Source organism: Mobula birostris, chromosome 9 (genome assembly GCF_030028105.1).
Source record: "Mobula birostris isolate sMobBir1 chromosome 9, sMobBir1.hap1, whole genome shotgun sequence".
Lineage (NCBI taxonomy): Eukaryota > Metazoa > Chordata > Chondrichthyes > Myliobatiformes > Myliobatidae > Mobula > Mobula birostris.
In genome coordinates this window covers 32,037,045-32,057,401 of record NC_092378.1, presented here as the reverse complement: position 1 = coordinate 32,057,401, position 20,357 = coordinate 32,037,045, and the positions used below count along the sequence as shown (strand labels likewise).

At 41.1% G+C, this 20,357-nt stretch overlaps 1 protein-coding gene across 2 annotated transcripts in view; it reads left to right on the top strand.

Annotated features, from left to right (window-relative positions):
- Positions 1-20,357, top strand: part of cacna1c (calcium channel, voltage-dependent, L type, alpha 1C subunit) — a 687,918-nt gene that overhangs the window by 487,241 nt on the left and 180,320 nt on the right. For both annotated transcript variants that reach the window (XM_072267751.1, XM_072267750.1), the window contains exon 25: positions 4,921-4,973. In XM_072267751.1, coding sequence (XP_072123852.1) covers positions 4,921-4,973 — 53 coding nt within the window. The remainder of the gene's footprint in view (positions 1-4,920; positions 4,974-20,357) is intronic.

Here is a 20,357-nt window from a genome sequence, read left to right as displayed (position 1 = left end):
TAATTAGCCAGTTGTTCTTACTAATATGCCAGTTTTGCTTAATTTTAACAGGGACATCTGTCTTTCTAGTTAGTTTGGTCGGCAGAATAGGTAATAACAGCACAGGGTTGTATTTTCTTTATGAGTGCTTTATATCTCTTCGGTACTCAAATATACCATGTTATTTATTGGTTACTTTTCTTAAATAATGATATTCATGTTAATTCAAATGTACTTGTATCTATAAATGTGATAGTACAAAGTAGAAGCATTTTTCTTTCTTGTTTGGGTACAAAATGAAGACAATATGTTCAAAAAATTCTATTGAAAAAGTCGATGTTTGTCCCTCCCTTTGCCAATCAACTCTGTTGCCAAGTGATCATAATTGGAACAATCCCCAGTCACCCCTTGTTTATATCTTTATCTAGATCCATCAAGTATTTCAGCAACCCATATTCTCCCATCTGTTTATTTCTCTCCTTTGTTAACCCATGCTCCTGACTACCTTGTCTCCATATTTCCCCTGGTTTTTAGCCAGTTCATGTACTGTACGTATTGCATTTTGCCTTCACTTCCACATCTGCCATCAAGATGTCACTTTTCTGCCTCCATCATACCCTGTGAATTTCCTGGTGATACATCATCTTATGCACAGTGGAAATACCTTAACAGGCTTGTAGAAATGAAAAAATAAATGAAAATGAAGCATGATCAAGGATTGGGACAGAGAAGCACAGGTGGGATTTTGGTTTAGGAATTCAGCGATAGACCGTCATCACACTTTCACCTTTTATTATACCTCTTAAATGTGGTTAAGGCGTTGGTCTAGTGATCTGAAGGTCACTAGTTCGAGCCTCAGCTGAGGCAGCGTGTTGTGTCCTTGAGCAAGGCACTTAACCACAGATTGCTCTGCGATGACACCGGTGCCAAACTGTATCGGCCCTAGTGCCTTCCCTTGGACAACATCGGTGACGTGGAGAGGGGAGACTTGCAGCATGGGCAACTGCCGGTCTTCCATACAACCTTGCCCAGGCCTGCACCCTGGAAACATTCCAAGGCGCAAATCCATGGTCTCACGAGTCTAACGGATGCCTGTAATACCTCTTAAATCTCACATGGATCTCCAGGACTGAAGAGTTCAATCTGGAAGTATCTGGCTGGTCTGCAGTGACATAGCTATGCATTAGAGATTACAAATGTACAACTGATTGCCCATAGCCATAGTGCTACCTCAAAGACTTTCTTCTTGGAGAGTCTCACCTTCTTAACACGAGGGATTCCCGCATTGACCCACTGCCCCTTGCTAAGAATCTGTATAAGTTTGTTCTGAAAAAAGTGTTTTAATTCCATGAAGGATGTTGCTTAAGACCACACTCCAGGCACGGTTGATCATCATATGAAAAGGTTATGTGGGAAACACAGCAAAGAAGTATAGAAAGAAGTTTTAATTTATCTATTAAAGTAGTCTACTGTTGGGGAGATGCTGCATATGCATTAGGATTCCTAGTAGATGCCTATTACTGTAATAGGCAGGGCAGCAATTAACGGCCATTGGCTCAGAAGAGAACCACTGCTATTCAGCCTCTCACAGTTATTTTTGTCTTAGACTTTGCACCTCTACTGCAAGCTTGGGAAGAGCCTGACTGACAGATGGTGGCACACCTGTCACACTGGACTCCTTGTGGAGTTCAATAGCATAGCCCAATATGCTTGGTCTCCCCAGAATTACTCTGGTATGGGCTCAAAATGATTACCAACCCAGACATTAGGAAGATAAAGATACATTCAGTTATTTCATTTTTAAAAAAATTTATTTATCAAGTTTTAATAAGTATTTATTAGTAATAAGTGTCTGTATGTTGTTCTGAGTTTATTCTTGCAAAGGCAAATATCAAAGCTAGGCCTCTCAACAGGAGTATTTCTTATTGAAGACAGTAACTTAACTCTAACAGTGAACATGTCTGAGGATTTTTCTGGAGCAGTGTTTCATTGCAATTATCATTCCCTGGAAGGGATATTACAGAAATGTCAGGTACAGTGTATACAGAAACCACATGATCAAGTGAATTTATATCTGGTTGAATTTACAACTTTGGATTGATGCAAGTAGTTAATCACATAACTGAACAATATATTACAAGTTATAGGTTATAGTGTATTTAGTTCTTAAAGGATATCTTACACTTAAAAGCACTAAACTGATTCCCTTTTTAAGAAAATGATTAATAGAAATACAAACTGTCATCTCTTTACATAGGCATGGTTATGCACTGATAATTATTCACAGAACTTTTCACAGCAAGCTATACTTAAAGTCGTACAGCATAATAACATGCCCTTTGGCCAAATAATCCATATTGACCAAGATGCCTCATCCAAGCTGGTACCCTTTGACAGCATTAGGCCCGTAAACTTCTAAACCTTTCCTATAAATGTATCCGTTCAATTGTCTTTTGAAAGTTGTCATTGTAGCTGCCTTGAACATTTCTTCCGGCAGCTTATTCCACATACATACCACTCTTGGTGCAAACAAAATACGTGCCCCTCAAGCTCCTGTTAAATCTTTCCCTTCTCACCTTAAACCTAAGCTCTCTAGTTCTTGGTTCCAATATCCTAGGAAAAAGACTGATTAGATTCACCCTATCTATGCCCCTCATGATTTTATACACCTCTGTAAGATTGACTCTCCACCTCCTAGACTGCAAGAAGTAAAATCCTAGCCTGTGCAACTTCACACTATAACTCAGTCCCTCAAGTCCGTATGAACATTTTCTGCACTCTTCACAGTTTAATAGCATCTTTCCCATAGCAAGACAACCAAGGTTGAACGTGATTCTGTAAAGCAACATGCACAAAAAGTTGGGGGAACACAGCAGGTCAGGCAGCAGTCATGGAAATGAACAAATAATTGATGTTTTGGGCCGAGCCCTCGCTCCCCTCTTCAGGACTGGAAAGGAAGTGGGGAAGATGCCAGAATAAAGAAAGGTGAGGGGTGAGGGGAAGGGATAGCTAAAAGGTGGTAAGTGAAGCCAGGTGGGTGGGAAAGGTAAAGGGTTGGAGATGAAGGAGCCTGATAGGCTGATCATTCTGGAGATGAGAGTGGGCCATAGGAGGAAGGAAAGGAGGAGGGTCACCAGGGGAAACGATAGGTAGCTGAGGGGAGGAAAGAGGCCAGAATAGGGAAGAAAAGAAGAGGGGAAGGGAGGGATTTTTTTTTACTTGAAGGGGAAATTGATATTCATGTCATCAGGTTAGAGGCTACCCAGAATGTTGCTCCTCCATCCTGAGGGTGGCATCATTGTGGCACAAGAAGAGGCCTTGGACTGACATGTCGGAACGGGAATGGGAATTGAAATTGAACTGTTGGACCACTAGGAAGTTGCGCTTTTGGCTGATGGAAGGGAGGTGCTTGATGAAGCGGTGCCCCGATTTACAATGGGTCTAACCAGTGTAGAGGAGGCCGCACTGGGAACACTGGACATAATAGATGACCCCAGCAGACTCGCAAGTGAAGTGCTGCTTCACCTGGAAGGGCGTGAGGGAGGAAGTGAATGGGCATGGTGTAGCATTCCAGGCGTTTGCAGGGTTAAGTGCCTGGAGCGGAGCGAGGTTAGTGGGGAGGGAAAAATATTCAGGAGAATCACAGAGGATGCGATCCCTGTGGAAATCGGAGAGTGGGGGGAAGGTGTTTATGGTAGAATCCAAAAGTAGGCTTCATGGGCACTCTGTACAACGACATCAAAACCTCCCAACTCTCCTGCACTCCCTCTCTTGTTCCATCCTTCTGCCCCTCCCTTACCCCTTTGTCCTCACACTCGCTTCTTTCTTACTTTTGCCTTCCTTCTCTTTACCACCTCCCACCCTTGTCCTTTTCTCTAAGCCTTCCCCTTCTCCCCAACTACAACCACATTTCACTCTGTCTCTCACACATCAGCCGTCTCTTTGCAAATTCCTCACTGTCATCCTCCTCCTCCCTTCATTGCTTTCCTTTTCCCCCATTTCTTTCTTTCACTCCTTCCTCCTTCTCCCCTTCTCTGGCCCTCACTCACCCGGTCCTCTTTTCCTGCCTACCTTTGCTTCCTCCTCTTGTCAAACGCTTTCTTATTCTTTCTCCCCTCATATACTTTTAAACCCCCTCTCAACCCTCTCTCTGTCTGCTTCACAAATTCTTCTTCCTTCACTCCCTTCCTCATCTTCCTTTCTCTGTCCTCCTTCTCTTCCACCCATTTATCTGAAACCTGCCTATGCCTCTCATTCCATTGCTTCTAGCTGTCACTGGTTCAACTTTCTGCCCATATTCTAGTCATTCTGTACAGTTTTCTCCATTCACGTGGGCTATTGCCAACATCTTTATCATCTAAAAATGGCGTGATATTAAAGATGTGATGTAATTTCAGTTTATTTTAAAATCCAAGATATAAGATACCGGTATCTAGACTAATACAATATTTAACTCAAATGTAATTGAGATAACAAATTTACAGTGCAGGTTGAATAAGGATTTGATCATTTAGAGGTTTGGAAATGGGACTTTTGGTGGATTTTGTTGTGTTGGCCATATATGGAGACACAGTTTGACAGTTGTCAGTAACTAACTTTTTCATTCATACACTCATGTGAGTTGCATGTTATTACAATATGTAATGGAAGACAATGGATCAAGTGCTGCTATATAGAATTAGTTGAGATAGGTACTTGATGGTGAGCACAGACATGACGAACTGAAAAACCTGTTTCTGTACTGTATGACACATTGACTCCATGGGAAGTCTCTGTTGAAAGTCTAAGAACCTAGAGGAGACCATGAAACTGTTTGAGCCTACAACACCTTTCATGAAGTTGATGGCTTCTCACCTTATACCCTTTGTAAAGGTTTGTACAGTAAGAATGTACAAGAATTCTCTGCTTGAGTATTCATGTTTTTATTTTTTCTATTTAAAGGGTAAATTGTACAGCTGTACTGATGAATCCAAACAGAAGGAATTTGAATGCAGGTAATTTTTTTGAGTGCTCGTATGCCTATTAGCAAAGTATCTGGCTGATCATTGCGTTAGAGGATGTGTTTGAACTAAGGTTCGTGGTACCAAGCTTTTTCTTGAGAACTGTAAATCAGCGGTCCCCAACCACCGGGCCGCGGACCACTACCTGGCTGCAAAGCATGTGCTACTAGGCCGCGAGGAAACAATATGAGTCAGCTGCACCTTTCCTAATTCCCTATCACGCACTGTTGAACTTGAACATAGGGTTGCCAACTGTCCCATATTTGCCGGGACATCCCGTATATTGGACTAAATTGGTTTGTCCCATACGGGACCGCCCTTGTCCCGTATTTCCCCCGCTAAGGTAGAGCGTTCCTATGAAACCTTTCGTGCCAAAATGGCGTAAAGCGAAGAAGCAATTACCATTAATTGATATGGGAAAAATTTTTGAGCATTTCCAGACCCAAAAAATAACCTACCAAATCATACCAAATAACACATAAAGCCGAAAATAACACTAACATATAGTAAAAGCAGGAATGATATGATAAATACACAGCCTATATAAAGAAGAAATAATGTATGTACAGTATAGTCGGGAAGATTAAGCCAAAATGGATTTGTGGAAAAAATTCGGCACGTACACACATGTGCCCACGCAAGGCTTCATGATCATGGTAGTCTTTCCTGTGGTAAACACAAGTGTCCCGGGATTTGACTGCTACTTTTGTCCCTTATTTGGGAGTGAGAAAGTTGGTAACCCTAACTGTAAAAGACATGTTGAGGTGCTTTTCACCCTACTTAAACAACCCCCCCTCCACCCCCCACCGGTCGGCTGGTCCGCAAGAATATTGTCAATATTAAACCGGTCCGCGGTGCAAAAAAGGTTGGGGACCCCTGCTGTAAATCAACTTGTTGAGTGCAAAGATTATTGCATTTAATTCTCACTGTTACTAATTGTTCACTGATTAACATGTAATGAAAATCAAAACAGACTGCAGCTTTTGAAGTCTGAAATAAAAACAGAAAATACTGGTAACTTTCAGCTCTCAGCGTGTCCTGCAGCATCTGTAGAAAGAGAAAGGTTCAATGATATGTATACAGAAGAGAAAAGCTAGAGATTATTGGTCTAACCAATTAGACTGTTCAGTGTCTTCAGAATGCTTTTTCTTACAATTATATGAGAAAAGATTAATCTTACAGTTTGAGTATGGAGCGGTGTTGGCAGCAAAAATCTAGGTATGTTTATGTTGCTGAATCTTTGATTAAATACAGCATATTCTTATTGGGGGACTCTTCAAAATCTGTTTTAGCTGATATGGCATTTTGTTTGGTAATATAATGAGAAACATTGTTAATGTTTAGTGTGGGCTTTTATGAGTTTCCACAGATAGAAAAATGTCTGTTATTCATCAAGATGAATACATTTATATTTGCAAGTTTTGACAGTAGTCAGTAGAGAAAGAAAAAGTAGTTATAACATTTCAGCTAAGTTTCATTACTAAAAGATGGAAGGAAGGAAGAAACTTTTATTGAAAAGTTTCTTGGTGCTTTAATGCAAGAGTTATTTCACGATATCTGTTCTAATTAATCCTGCTGGCTTTTCTCTCAGTTCATTTTACGGCATAGACTGTATTACAACTTGTAGGCACTAAGCATTGCCTAATCTCCAAGATGTATTACTCTAAGACATTTAAAAGATGGATTTTTTTTAAATCAGTGGAATAGTATTCTTGATAATGCTCGGGCATTGTGCTCTCCGGTTCCTCTCCCAACGGACTATTTTTGTAGACTTTAATATTTGAAAAGAAATTTGTGATGAGCTTTTTTTGTGCCGTAGTTATGTCTGAATTAATTTATTTAACTTCAGATCAGTGTTGTTTATGATACTTTTCAGTAACAAACCGTTTTGTTCTCTGAGGCAGAAGAGAGGAAATGCCTTTTGATGCCATCAGGAAGGGTTTCTCAAATTAACATTTATTATCATTGCCATGAAAGTTAGTTTCTTTGCAGCAGCAGCACATTTTAAAGGCTTTTCAAAAAACATGTCATGAATTGCATGAACTTAAATTAACAAATTATACATAATTTACACAAGAAAATAAACAAAAATACACATAATGACAACAGTTCAAGTTGAGGGAAATACAGTCCAAGGTAGAATTAGGGTTTTTCATGTCAGTCCAAACTCCTGTTGGAGCAAGGGAAGAAGTTGTTGTTGAACCTTGAGTTCCTGTACCTCCTGGCTAATTACAGCAATGAGAAGAGTACATGGCAAATGATGTTGGCTGGGGGTGGTGGGGGGTGGCGGAGGTAATCTTTAATGATGGATGTTGCTTTTCTGAGGCATCACCTCTTCTAGCTGTTCTGAATATTTGGGGGTGGGGGGTGGGAGTTGTACCCATGATAGATCTGCTGTCCATTACACTCTGCATTGCCTCCTGCATGCCTGTGCATTGGCCATACCAGACCATGATGAAACCAGTCAGAATGCTCTTCTCAGAATCAGAATCAGGTTTAATATCACGGGCTTATGTCATGAAATATGTGGAATAAACCAAGTAGCAAAAACTAATGAAATTTGGTCAGTCGTCTGATCATCTCCAACGAATCAAGTTATCTAAAATGTAAAAGAATAATGATGAATGATAATCTTGCAAAGAAAGAGGAACTATTGCTTTCCTGGGGTATATGATGAATAAACTCTTCTCAGGCTTCCAGCCAGATGCAGGAATTTATTGTAAACAAGGTGAGAAAGCAGAAAACTGATTGGATAAGGACTAACCAATCAGGAGGGACGGACTAGACATGCCCGGGCATCATCGCTGATGAAGATGACAGAGCTTGTCATTGAAACATTGGTTATAATCGATGTCTGTCAGGTTGGAAGCCCAAGAAGAGTTTGTTTATAATCTTGCAAAGAGTTTGCATGGCATTTCCATTTTCTTTTTGGTGATTTTAACCAAGCAACATCCAAAATATCTCTGAAAACATTAAATATTATGATTGGGACGCTTCTGAAAATTGTTTTAGTTTGTTCTTGGGATATGGGCAACATGACATATTTATTGCTCACTCTCTACCAAAGGAGTTTCATGTGGGAATGAAAGGAACCATCCAGAATAAGAATGAAACATCATTCTATTGTTACGCAAATACGAGGAAATCTGCAGATGCTGGAAATTCAAGCAACACACACAAAATGCTGGTGGAATGCAGCAGGCCAGGCAGCATCTATTGGAAGAGGTACAGTTGATGTTTCGGGCCGAGACCCTTCGTCCAGACGTCAGCCCGAAACGTCGACTGTACCTCTTCCAATAGATGCTGCCTGGCCCGCTGCGTTCACCAGCATTTTGTGTGTGTTGCTATTCTATTATTACTGCAGATTGGTGTAACAGGCCTTAATGTCATCATTTCAATTTCTCAAGAATGTTTTTTCAAAATGATCACTTTAGTATAGTAATTGGATGTAAGATAGATGACAACATCCAACAATTTCTGAATAAAAGACATGTCATCCAAATGAAGGAACTTTCCTTCCAGATGATGCTGTGCTCGCCACTTATCTGTACTTATGAAATGTAGATCAAGATGATCAAGTTCTCTGGTGAATACACGAAGTTTGGCTTGGAAATAATATCAACAAAATATTTGTCATGCCCAACAGGATACTTGCTTTTAATACAACCTACATCAATAATCAGAATCAGGTTTAATATGTTGTGAAATTTGTTGACTTTGCGCAGCAATACAATGCAATACATAATAATAGAGAAAAAACTGTGAATTACATTAAATATATATATAGTTAAATAAGTAGTGCAAAAAAAAGGAAATTTAAAAAAAGTAGTGAGGTAGTGTGCGTGGGTTTAATGGTCCATTCAGAAATCGTATGACAGAGTAGAAGAAGCTGTTCCTGAATCATTCAGTGCGTGCCTTCAGGCTTCTGTAACTCCTTCCTGATGGTAACAATGAGAAGAAGGCACGTCCTAGGTAGTGAGGCACCTATCCTTGAAGATGACCGGATACCACAGTGGCTGGTGCCCATGATGGAGGGGGTAATTTTACAACTCTCTGCAGCTTACTTCGATCCTGTGCAATAGCAACCACCCCCCCCCCCATATCGGATGGTGATGCAGCCAGTTAGAATGCTCTCCATGGTATATCTTTGCAAACTTACTAGTGTTTTTGCTGGCATACCAAATCTCCTGAAACTCCTAATAAAATATAGCAGCTGTCCAGCCTTTATAGCTGTGTCAATATATTGGCTCCAGGTTAGGTCCTCAGAGATTTTGACACCCAGGAACTTGAAACTGCTCACTTTCTCCACTCCTAATCCCTCTATGAGGACTGGTGTGTGTTCCTCGTCTTACCCTTTCAGAAGTCCACAGTCAGTTCTTTAGTCTTACTGAAGCTGGGTGCAAACTTGTTGCTGCGACACCACTCAACTAGCTGACAATGTTCCCTCTGATTTGTAATGACCAGTGTACACAAAAATCTTGTGCTGTGCATTTGTTTGCCCGGTGACAACAACACGTGTGCACTGAATTTTTAAGTGGAGGTAAACCTGAAGCTATTCTGGATAACAAGCCATTCCATATTAAATGAACTAGCAGTCCTTTTGTTCTTCTTGCCCTTTATTTCTTTGGAATCAATAATTTCTTCAATAAAAACAGTATAGGTAAGCCATTTCTAAAATCTGCAGACAAACCATCACAAACTGTATGTTGTCCGCATCAGAAACTGGAAAAGGAAATGTGATTATGTATGATTGTGAAATATACTTAATATGCCATTGAGGTAGAGAGTGACGACCTTTTGTGCGCAATTTAAATGCCTTTGTGCACTAGTAACAAAAGATGTGTGCACACCTTGGAGGGAACATTGCTAGTTGGTATATCTCACTCCTGTGCCTCCTCTTACCACCATCTGGGATTCTGCCAACAATGGTTGTATCATCAGCAAATTTATGCATGGCATTTGAGCTGTGCCTTGCCACACAGTCATGGGTGTACAGCAGTGGCTAAACACATGTCCCTGAGGTGCGCCAATGTTGATTGTCAGCAAGGTGGAGATGTTATTTCCAATCCACACAATTGTGGTCTACCGGTTAGGAAGTCAAGGATCCATTTGCAGAGGGAGGTACAGAGGCCCAGGTCATGGAACTCTTTGATCAGAATTGTAGGAATGTTGGTGTTAAGCAGTGAGCTATAGTCAATAATCGTGACATAGATATTTGTGTTGTCCAAGTCCAAAGAAGCTCTGGATAATATGATTCACGTCAATTGTTCTGGTTTAACTCTTACAAGCTTATTTACTCTTGATAGACAATGTGATGTGACAAACATCAAAGCCGCTGCCACCTTTAGCAAACTTCCTTGGCACAGGAAGTTCTCTATATTGAGCACAAACACTGTCCTTCTACCTATCTTATGTCCTGGTCATGTATTCCCAGTTAAGGCACAGCACAAACAATTTCTATCTGTTGCTTTCTCAAAAACTTTTTGGGATTACTTGGATCACCAAAAAGAGAATCTGCTGGTGAGTGTTATGTTTCATGTTGACACATGTGGATGTTTCAAGATTTACTGCCTAACTCAAGAATCTTCAATAACATATAAAAAGATCAAAAGTCTCTATAGAGAACCATAATCATTCTCAGGCTACAACTTGCCTGTGAGACTGGCACCAACCTCCACTGGGAAACTTGCCCTTCTTGGTTTAGGTCTTCAACCAGAAAATAAAAGCAGCGTTAACAGATTGAGTTTGGTGTATCACTTTTCATATTCATGATGGGAAAATCTTTATACAATACTTCCAGTAAAACATTCTAAAATGCCTTCAAGATACACACTCAATTATAGTCTGCCTGATATTGCTAGCTGTGGTTATTAATTTGAACAGGTATGAATGACATGAGATATTCCAAGTGTGACAACATAGGCATTACCAAATCATCCGAAAAATTGCCCAGTTAGGTCCTGTTCACAAAAAGGACAAATTCAATCCAGCTAATTACCACTTAGTTAATTTACCCTCAATCATTGGTGATGGAAGCCATCTTTAACAATTCCATTTAATAAGGCATTTGCAAATAATCTACTCATCAAAGGGATCCTTTCAGGATTACTCCCTCTAGACCTCACGAAAGCTTTGGCCCAGAAATGGTATCAAGGCATTTGGGGAGAAATAAAGTTATTCAGCATCAATGGTAAAATGTTCTATCGGCTGCAATTGCATCTCACAAAATGGAATTTGGTTATGGTTATCAGAGGTCAATAATCCCAGCCTCAGTACATCACTGCAGCAGTTACGAGTATCCTAACCTGTATCATCTTAAGCTGTTTCATCAATGACCCCGCTTCCTTTATAATGTCAGAAGTGGAAGTATTTCTCTATGATTGCACAACGTTCCATTTGCAGCTCCTCAGTAAATGAAGCAGTCCATGATAAGTGGCGAGTAATGATCATGCACAAATTGCCAGGCAAGAACCATCTCCAACAAGAAAAGAATTTACCCATGATGTTCACTGGAAACACCATTCTCCACTAACAGCAACCTGGAGATCATACAAATACCATTGCTCTGTTGCAGGCCAAAAGCAGATGACTCACCTCTTGGCATCTCAAACCCTTTTATTAGTGGGAAGTTGGAGGATGGGGAAGCCTTTAAAAATCAAGTGTTTAAGAAGGTGAAGATGGCATGTGAAAGTCAGCTAGCTAATAATATTAAAGAGGATACCAAAAGTTTCTTCAGATACATAAAGTATATGAGAGGCTAGAATGGATATTGGACCACTGAAAAATGATGCTGGAGAGGTAGTAATGGGGGATAACAAAATAGAGGAGCAACTGAGTAAGTATTTTGCATCAGTTTTTGCTGTGGAAGACAGCAGCAGTATGGTGGAAGTTTCAGGTGTCAGGGGGCATGAAATGTGTGAAGTTACCATAACTAGAGTGAAGGTTCTTGGGAAACTAAAAGGTTTAAGGGTAGATATGTCACCTGGACCAGAGGGGTTACACCCCAGAGTTCTGAAAGAGGTGCTGAAGAGATCATGGAGGCATTATTAATGATCTTTCAAGAATCATTAGATTCTGGAATGGTTTCAGAAGACTGAAAAATTGCAAATGTCACTCCACTCTTCGAGAAGGGAGAGAAGCAGAAGAAGGGAAACTATAGGTCAGTTAGTCTGACCTCAGTGGTTGGAAAGATGTTGGAGTTGATTATTAAGGATGAGATCTCAAGGTACTTGGAGGCACATGATAAAATAGGCCATAGTAAGCTTGGTTTCCTCAAGGAAAAATCTTGCCTCACAAATCTGTTGGAATTCTTTGAAGAAATAACAAGATAGACAAAGGATGTTGTGTACTTGGATTTTCAGAAGGCCTTTGACAAGGTGCCACACATGAGGCTGCATAACAAGCTGTGAACCCATGGTATTACAGGAAAGATTCTAGTATGATAAAGCAGTGACTAATTGGAAAGAAGCAAAGAGCGGGAATAAAGGGAGGCTTTTCTGGCTGGTTGCCAGTGACAAGTGGTGTTCCACAGAAGTCTGTGTTGGGACCGATTCTTTTTACATTATATGTCAATGATTTGGATGATGGAATTGATGGCTTTGTTGCAAAGTTTGCAGACGATGTGAAGATAGGTGGAGGGGGAGGTCATTTTAAGGAAGTAGAGAGGTACAGAAGGACTTAGACAGATTAAGAAGTTGGGCCAAGAAATGTCAGGAAGTGGTTGTTCATGCAAATTTGGTAGAAGAAATAAAGGGGTTAACTATTTTCTAAATGGAGAGAAAATACAAACCACTGAGGCACAAAGGGACTTGGCGTCCTTGTGCAGGATTTCCTAAAGGTTAATTTGTGAGTTGAGTCTGTGGTACAGAAGGCAAATGCAATGTTAGAATTTATTTCAAGAGGGCTAGAATATAAAAGCAAGGATGTAATATTGAGACTTTATAAAGCTCAGGTGAGGCCTCACTTAGAGTATTATGAGTAGTTTTGGGCCCCTTATCTTAGAAAAGCTGTGCTGAAACTGGAGAGGCTTCAAAGGAGTTTTACAAAAATGATTCTAGGATTGAATAGCTTGTCATATAAAGAGTGTTTGATGGTTCTGGGCCTGTGTTCACTAGAATTCAGAAGAATGAGGGGTGACCTCATGGAAACCTATCGAATGGTGAAAGACCTTGATAGAATGGATGTGAAAAGGATGTTTCCTATAGTGGGAGAGTCTAAGACCAGAGGATACAGCCTCAGAATAGAGGGTGTCCTTTTAGAATGAAGATTAGGAGAAATTTGTTTAGCCGGAGAATGGTGAATCTGTGGAATTATTTGCCACAGGCAGCTGTGGAGACCAAGTCCTTAAGACAGGGGTTGCTAGGTTCTTGATTGGTCAGAGCATAAATGGATATGGAGAGAAGGCAGGATATTAGGGTTGAACGGAAAATTGGATCAGCCATGATGAAATGATGGAGCAGACTTGATGGGCCAAATGGCCTAATTCTGCTCCTATATCCTATGGTCTTATCATCCAGGATGAAACAGCTTGTTTGATGGACATCTTACCAAAACCCTGAACAGTCATTCCCTCCAGCATGGACCACAATGGCTGCATTGCATTATTCACCCAAGCTTCTCTAATAATCCTCCAACTGACAAGAGAAGCTGGTTCATGGAAAGCTTTTCACCTTTAGGTTCCCCTCTATCCTGTCTAGGAACTATATTGCCTGTCTATTTTGCTGCTGGGTCTAAATTCATGAGAAGGATTGCAGCAGTTCAGGATGATAGCTCACCACATTCTTCTCAAGGGCAGCAAGGAATGATCAATTACCATTGGCTTTGCTGAAAATGTCCAAATACCAAAAATTAATATTAAAGAAGTTTGCAAGGTCTTTTCCTGAATTGGTTAAGTGTTCTTCTGCCAATCAAACAAGTACTGATGAAGTGGGATCATTTTTGAATTAAAACTGTTAACCTTTGATCAAGAAATACTCTTGAGAAGGCAAGCATAAATAAAAATGAATGCTTTTCCCAGGTTCTAACTTAAACTGAACTCATGTCATGCTGTATTTCCAGTCATATTTCTTTCTAATATCTGCAGGAATAAAGCACTGAAAGAATAGAGTGTTTAAAGAACCATTATTATTCATTTTCTTATTTCTCCCTCACCTATCTAATTGCTTAACTGAGAGGACAGGCAAGAAACTTGTTCATATCTTTCTCATAGCACTACTTCTTACCAAGCTCAACAGAATTTCTTTAAAATCATTAAACCAAAAATTTGTTTTTAAAATGTATGGCATTGGCTGGCCTCTACTTAAACCACAAAGGATCGAAGTGCGCTATGCGACATGTACTGTATGTTTCATTTTCCACAGACTTTAATTAGCAACCTGACAATATGCAATAAGAGTTTGCACTTCAAACGATTCTTAGAATTTGTTTCCACTTTGTGAAACAAGAAGTGCAATTATACAAGCAAGGACTATATGGTCAGACAAGAAAAAAATGAGTTTAGTTACATCAGACACCATTTGACATGGCAGCCGATCATTTAGCTTTTCATTTGTTGTAGATTTGAAATTACATCTTGTCATTTACTCATGCTTATTTTGAGAATATTGACACTAGAGTTAAACAGAAATACAGAACACAGACAAGAATTTCACAGTAGGAACTGCAGTCAGATTATACATATTGTTCATACTTGCCAGTTTTGTTTACACTTTGATAAGAAGTTGGACTTGAAACTCATTAACTAGATAAATTAGGTTAGAAATAGCATTAGGTGAAAGTATGAACTGAACTAAATATTTGATTTTGTTTAATAATTTATGGAATTTATAGCTGGAAGATAGATATACATAAGAGTAAGTAAGACTTACTCACAGGTTTCACTAATTATCTTCCTTATTTATCAGATTCTATCATCTGCAACTTTTTGTTCAAAGCTGAAAGTTCACAGTAAATTGAAGTATGTACTATATATGTCACCCTGCGATTCATTTTCTTGCAGGCATCCACAGTAGAATAGAGAGATACAATAGAATCTATGATAAATGAAAAACTACGTACAAAGATTGACAACTAGTATTGCAACCAGTGTCGACGCTAGTTCAGGAGCCTGATGGTTGAAGGGTAATAGCTATTCCTGAACTTGATGGCAAGGGATGACAGCAGCAAGAAGAGATTGTGGTCCAGATCGTCGGGGTCCTTGATGATTGATGCTACTTTCTTGTAGATGTGCTCATTGGTGGGGAGGATTTTGCCTGTGGATAGACTAGGCTGTGTCCACCACATTTTGTAGGCTTTTCCATTGTTGGACATTGACATTACCATTCCAGGCTGTGATGCAGCCAATCAGGATACTCTCCACTGTGCATTTATAGATGTTCGTCAAAGTTCAAATGACATGCTAAGAAAGTAGAGGCACTGTCATGCCTGCCTTGTGATGGCACTTGGTGCTTAGCCCAAAACAGATCCTTTGATAAGGACAAGGAATTTAAAGTTACCGACCATATCCAGCTCCAATCCGCTAAGGAGGATCGCATCATGGACCTGTAGTTCCTTTCTCCTATAGTCAATAATTAGCTTTTTGGTTTTTGTGAAGATGAGTAAGAGGTTGTTGTGGTGCCATTCAACCAGATTTTCTATCTCCCTCCTATATGTGTTCATAATATCATCCATTCTATATGTAAAGAATGAATACCCTGTTCAGTCTGCCTTTAAAACTCCTTCCTCTCACCTAAATCTAGTTTTGGTTTTCATCATCTTACAATGAGGAAATATATGGTTGGGTTGAGTTGTTCTCCAGTCTTGGCAATCCATTTGCAAACGTTCCATCGCCGTACGAGGAGACATCATCAGTGCGCTGTTCACTTGTGGTGTGTCTTCTGAATGCTTGGCTTTTATATACTGATCAAACAGTTGACTGGTCATCATTACAGAAACACAACTGTGGCGTAGAAAAGGGGTCTCCTCGCTGACTGGTTGCATAGTGAACTGTGCGTTGTCTGGAATTTTGCCTGCATTGGATTATAAATGGAATCGAGGTCTGTAAGTCTGTTTTTAGAATTGTTTGTAGAAAACGTTGCTTCTCAGAATTCTCTTGCATGCTGCGTGTTTGCTTGTGCCACGACTTTCACTGGGCCCAGTCGAATTTGTGCCCCTCCTGATCTTCATGGGTAGAGACTAGGGAGAGTTGGTCATGGGTAGAGACTAGGGGGAGTTGGTCATGGGTAGAGACTAGGGGGAGTTAGTCATAGGTAGAGACTAGAGGGAGTTGGTCATGGGTAGAGACTAGGGAGAGTTGGTCATGGATAGAGACTAGGGGGAGTTGGTCACGGGTAGAGACTAGGGAGAGTTGGTCACGGGTAGAGACTAGGGAGAGTTGGTCATGGGTAGAGACTAGGGGGAGTTGGTCATGGGTAGAGACTAGGGAGAGTTAGTCATAGAGACTAGAGGGAGTTGGTCATGGGTAGAGACTAGGGAGAGTTGGTCATGGATAGAGACTAGGGGGAGTTGGTCATGGGTAGAGACTAGGGAGAGTTGGTCATGGGTAGAGACTAGGGGGAGTTGGTCATGGGTAGAGACTAGGGAGAGTTGGTCATGGGTAGAGACTAGGGGGAGTTGGTCACAGGTAGAGACTAGGGAGAGTTGGTTATGGGTAGAGACTAGGGGGAGTTGGTCATGCTGCTTGACAGCCAGTTGATGCTCATGCATCCTTGTGAATAGTTCTCTCCCAGTTTGGCCAACATAACATTTGGTGCAGTCCCCTCATTGGATCTTGTAGACCACATTGGTCTTGTCCAATAGCTTGATTTATTACTTAGGTCTGCAGAGCTGTTTCTTCAGTGTTGCTGTTAGTTTATGTGTGGCCAAAATTCTATTTTCTTGGAGCATTCGGGCTGTCATTTCCAAGATATTTTGAATGTAAGGAAGAACAACTCGTTCGGTCGCTTCTTGGTTGGTGTGTTGTCAACCACATAGCCATCTTCATATGAAGTTACATGGGTATCCATTTCATGCGAATACTTTGAAGAGATGCTTCTCCTCATTATCCTTTGGCTTCACCGTGCTACAGTGTGTCTCTGCTCTTCGTTACAAAGTTTTGATACAGCTCTTCTTGTGTGCATTTGGGTGGTTACTGTGATAGTTTAGGATCTGATCTGTATGTGTTCACTTACGATAAATGGATATTTCTAAAGTGCCATCTGTGTTTCTATTGACAAGCACATCCAAGAATGCCAGTTTCCCCTCAGATTTCCGTGATCATTGTAAACTTAATATCCATAAGACCATAAGACAAAGGAGCAGCCCATCGAGTCTGCTCCGCCATTTTATCATGAGCTGATCCATTCTCCCATTTAGTCCCACTCCCCCGCCTTCTCACCATAACCTTTGATGCCCTGGCTACTCAGATACCTGTCAATCTCTGCCTTAAATACACCCAATGACTTGGCCTCCACTGCTGCCTGTGGCAACAAATTCCACAGGTTCACTGCCCTCTGGCTAAAAAAATTTCTTCGCATTTCTGTTCTGAATGGGCGCCCTTCAATCCTTAAGTCACGCCCTCTCGTACTAGACTCCCCCATCATGGGAAACAACTTTGCCACATCCACTCTGTCCATGCCTTTCAACATTTGAAATGTTTCTATGAGGTCTCCCCTCATTCTTCTAAACTCCAAGGAATACAGTCCAAGAGCGGACAAACGTTCCTCATATGTTAACCCTCTCATTCCCGGAATCATTCTACTGAATCTTCTCTGTACCCTCTCCAACGTCAGCACATCTTTTCTTAAATAAGGAGACCAAAACTGCCCATAGTACTCCAAGTGAGGTCTCACCAGCGCCTTATAGAGCCTCAACATCACATCCCTGCTCCTATACTCTATTCCCCTAGAAATGAATGCCAACATTGCATTCGCCTTCTTCACTACCGACTCAATCTGGAGGTTAACTTTAAGGGTATCCTGTACAAAGACTCCCAAGTCCTGTTGCATCTCTGAAGTTTGAATTCTTTCCCCATTTAAATAATAGTCTGCCCGTTTATTTTTCCTGCCAAAGTGCATAACCATACACTTTCCAACATTGTACTTCATTTGCCACTTCTCTGCCCATTTTTCCAATTTATCCAAGTCTCTCTGCAGACCCTCCATTTCCTCAGCACTGCCAGCCCCTCCACCTATCTTCGTATTGTCAGCAAACTTAGCCACAAAGCCATCTATTCCATAATCCAAATCGTTGATGTACAATGTAAAAAGAAGCGGACCGAACACGGACCCCTGTGGAACACCACTGGTAACCGGCAGCCAACCAGAATAGGATCCCTTTATTCCCACTATCTGTTTCCTGCCAATCAGCCAACGCTCTATCCACGTATGTAACTTAACCGTAATTCCATGGGCTCTTATCTTGTTAAGTAGCCTCATGTGTGGCACCTTGTCAAAGGCCTTCTGAAAATCCAAATACACAACATCTACTGCATCTCCCTTGTCTAGCCTATCGTTGAACATATGATTGATTAGTTTATAAGTTCTTTCAATTTTGTTGCATTTTGCTATAACAAAGGTATCATTGATGTAACAGACTCAAATTTTAGGGTTTATAGTTAGTAGCACCGTCTTTTCTAAGTTTTGCATAATGGCTTCTGCTCTGAACCCAGAGATGGGTGAACCCATTGGTGTCCCTCTCAGCTGCTTGTAAAGTATGGCGTTAAATTTAAAGTAGGTACATAAGCAGAATTCTACCTGTTTCCATATACTATCTTTACTTAGTTTCCCATCTTTTGGTTCTTCATTGGGATTAGTTCTGTTAAGAGTTTCTTTGACCAGGCTAGGATCGATGGAGGTGAACAGAGAGGAGATATCAAAAGTTCATTGTTTCATCATCATCTGTGTGGATGTTGTTCAGTTTGTTCAGGAACTGTTGTGTGTTATTTATTGAATGTTCATATCCCGCTATTGGGTATTGAAGACACTCACCACATTTCTCTCTCTAAGTTGTAAATGGGGGAACCCAGTAATGATACAATTGGACGTCGGGGTGTTCCTGCTTTGTGGACCTTTGGAAGGCCATAGATTGTGTAATGTTAGCATCATTTGCCTTCATTTTCCAATGCTTATCTTTCGCGAGTTGCTGCAGGTCATGAAGCAGGAGATATATTTTGATCATTTATCCCATCTACGCCTCCCATAATTTTATAAATTTCTATCAGGTCACCCCTTGGCCTCATTTGCATCAAGGAAAACAAGCCTAGTGTATCCAGCGTCTCCCCATAACCAAATTATTCTAATCCAGAGAACATCCTGCTAAATCAGATTCAGATTCAGTTTTATTTATCACGTGTACTGTACATTGAAAAATTGGCCATTTAGATTAGATTAGATTATGAGGACACTCAGTCCTCATTTATTGTCACTTAGAAATGCATGCATTAAGAAATGATACAATCTTCCTCCAGTATGATATCACAGAAACACAAGACAGACCAAGACTAAAGCTGACAAAAACCACATGATTATAACATATAGTTACAACAGTCCAAAGCAATACCATAATTTGATAAAGAGCAGACCATGGGCAGGTAAAAAAGAGTCTTGAAGTCCCGATAGCCTCATCATCTCACGCAGATGATAGATGGGAGAAACTCTCCTTGCCATGAACCTCCAGCGCCACAAACTTGCTGATGCAGCACCCTGGAAGCACCTGACCACAGCCGACTCTGAGTCCATCCGAAAACTTCGAGCCTTCGACCAGCCCTCCAACACTGAGCACTGAGCACCATCTCTGCCAAGCACTTCGACCCCGCCCCGGCCGCCGAGCAACAAGCAAAGCCACTTGCATTGACAACCAGCACATATGAGGACATGTTGAGGACATCACACAGGTGTTGCCATACATTCAGGCACCAGCATAGCAACAACAACATAACAGAATAAAAACAACCAAACAAGCCCCTTTTCCAACCTTCAACCTACCCACCCGTTTACAAATAAATTCAGGCCTGCAACCCCAGGATAGGCCACCTCTGGGCCTCCAGTCATTGGACCTTGACTTTTATACTCACACAGACCTCTGACCCAGGATACTGACCTAGGAATCACTGGTTTCCATCTTTAGAGACTGCCCACCCAAGTTCAGGCCTCAACTTCCAGGCTCACAAGGCCCTGTGACCCTGGGACTCGCACTGGCCTTCGTGCCTCCTGCCCACACAGACCTCTGACCCGGAACTCATCAGCTGAGGATCACTGGTCTCCTCAGTGCCTGCCAACCTGACCTCCAGGATCACTGTCCTTCAACCATGGAGCACTCAGGCTCCAAACACCAGCCCATAACTCGTCATTCACTACCCTTGACCTCTAACTCTCCCTAATCCCTTTCCCAAACCCTAATATG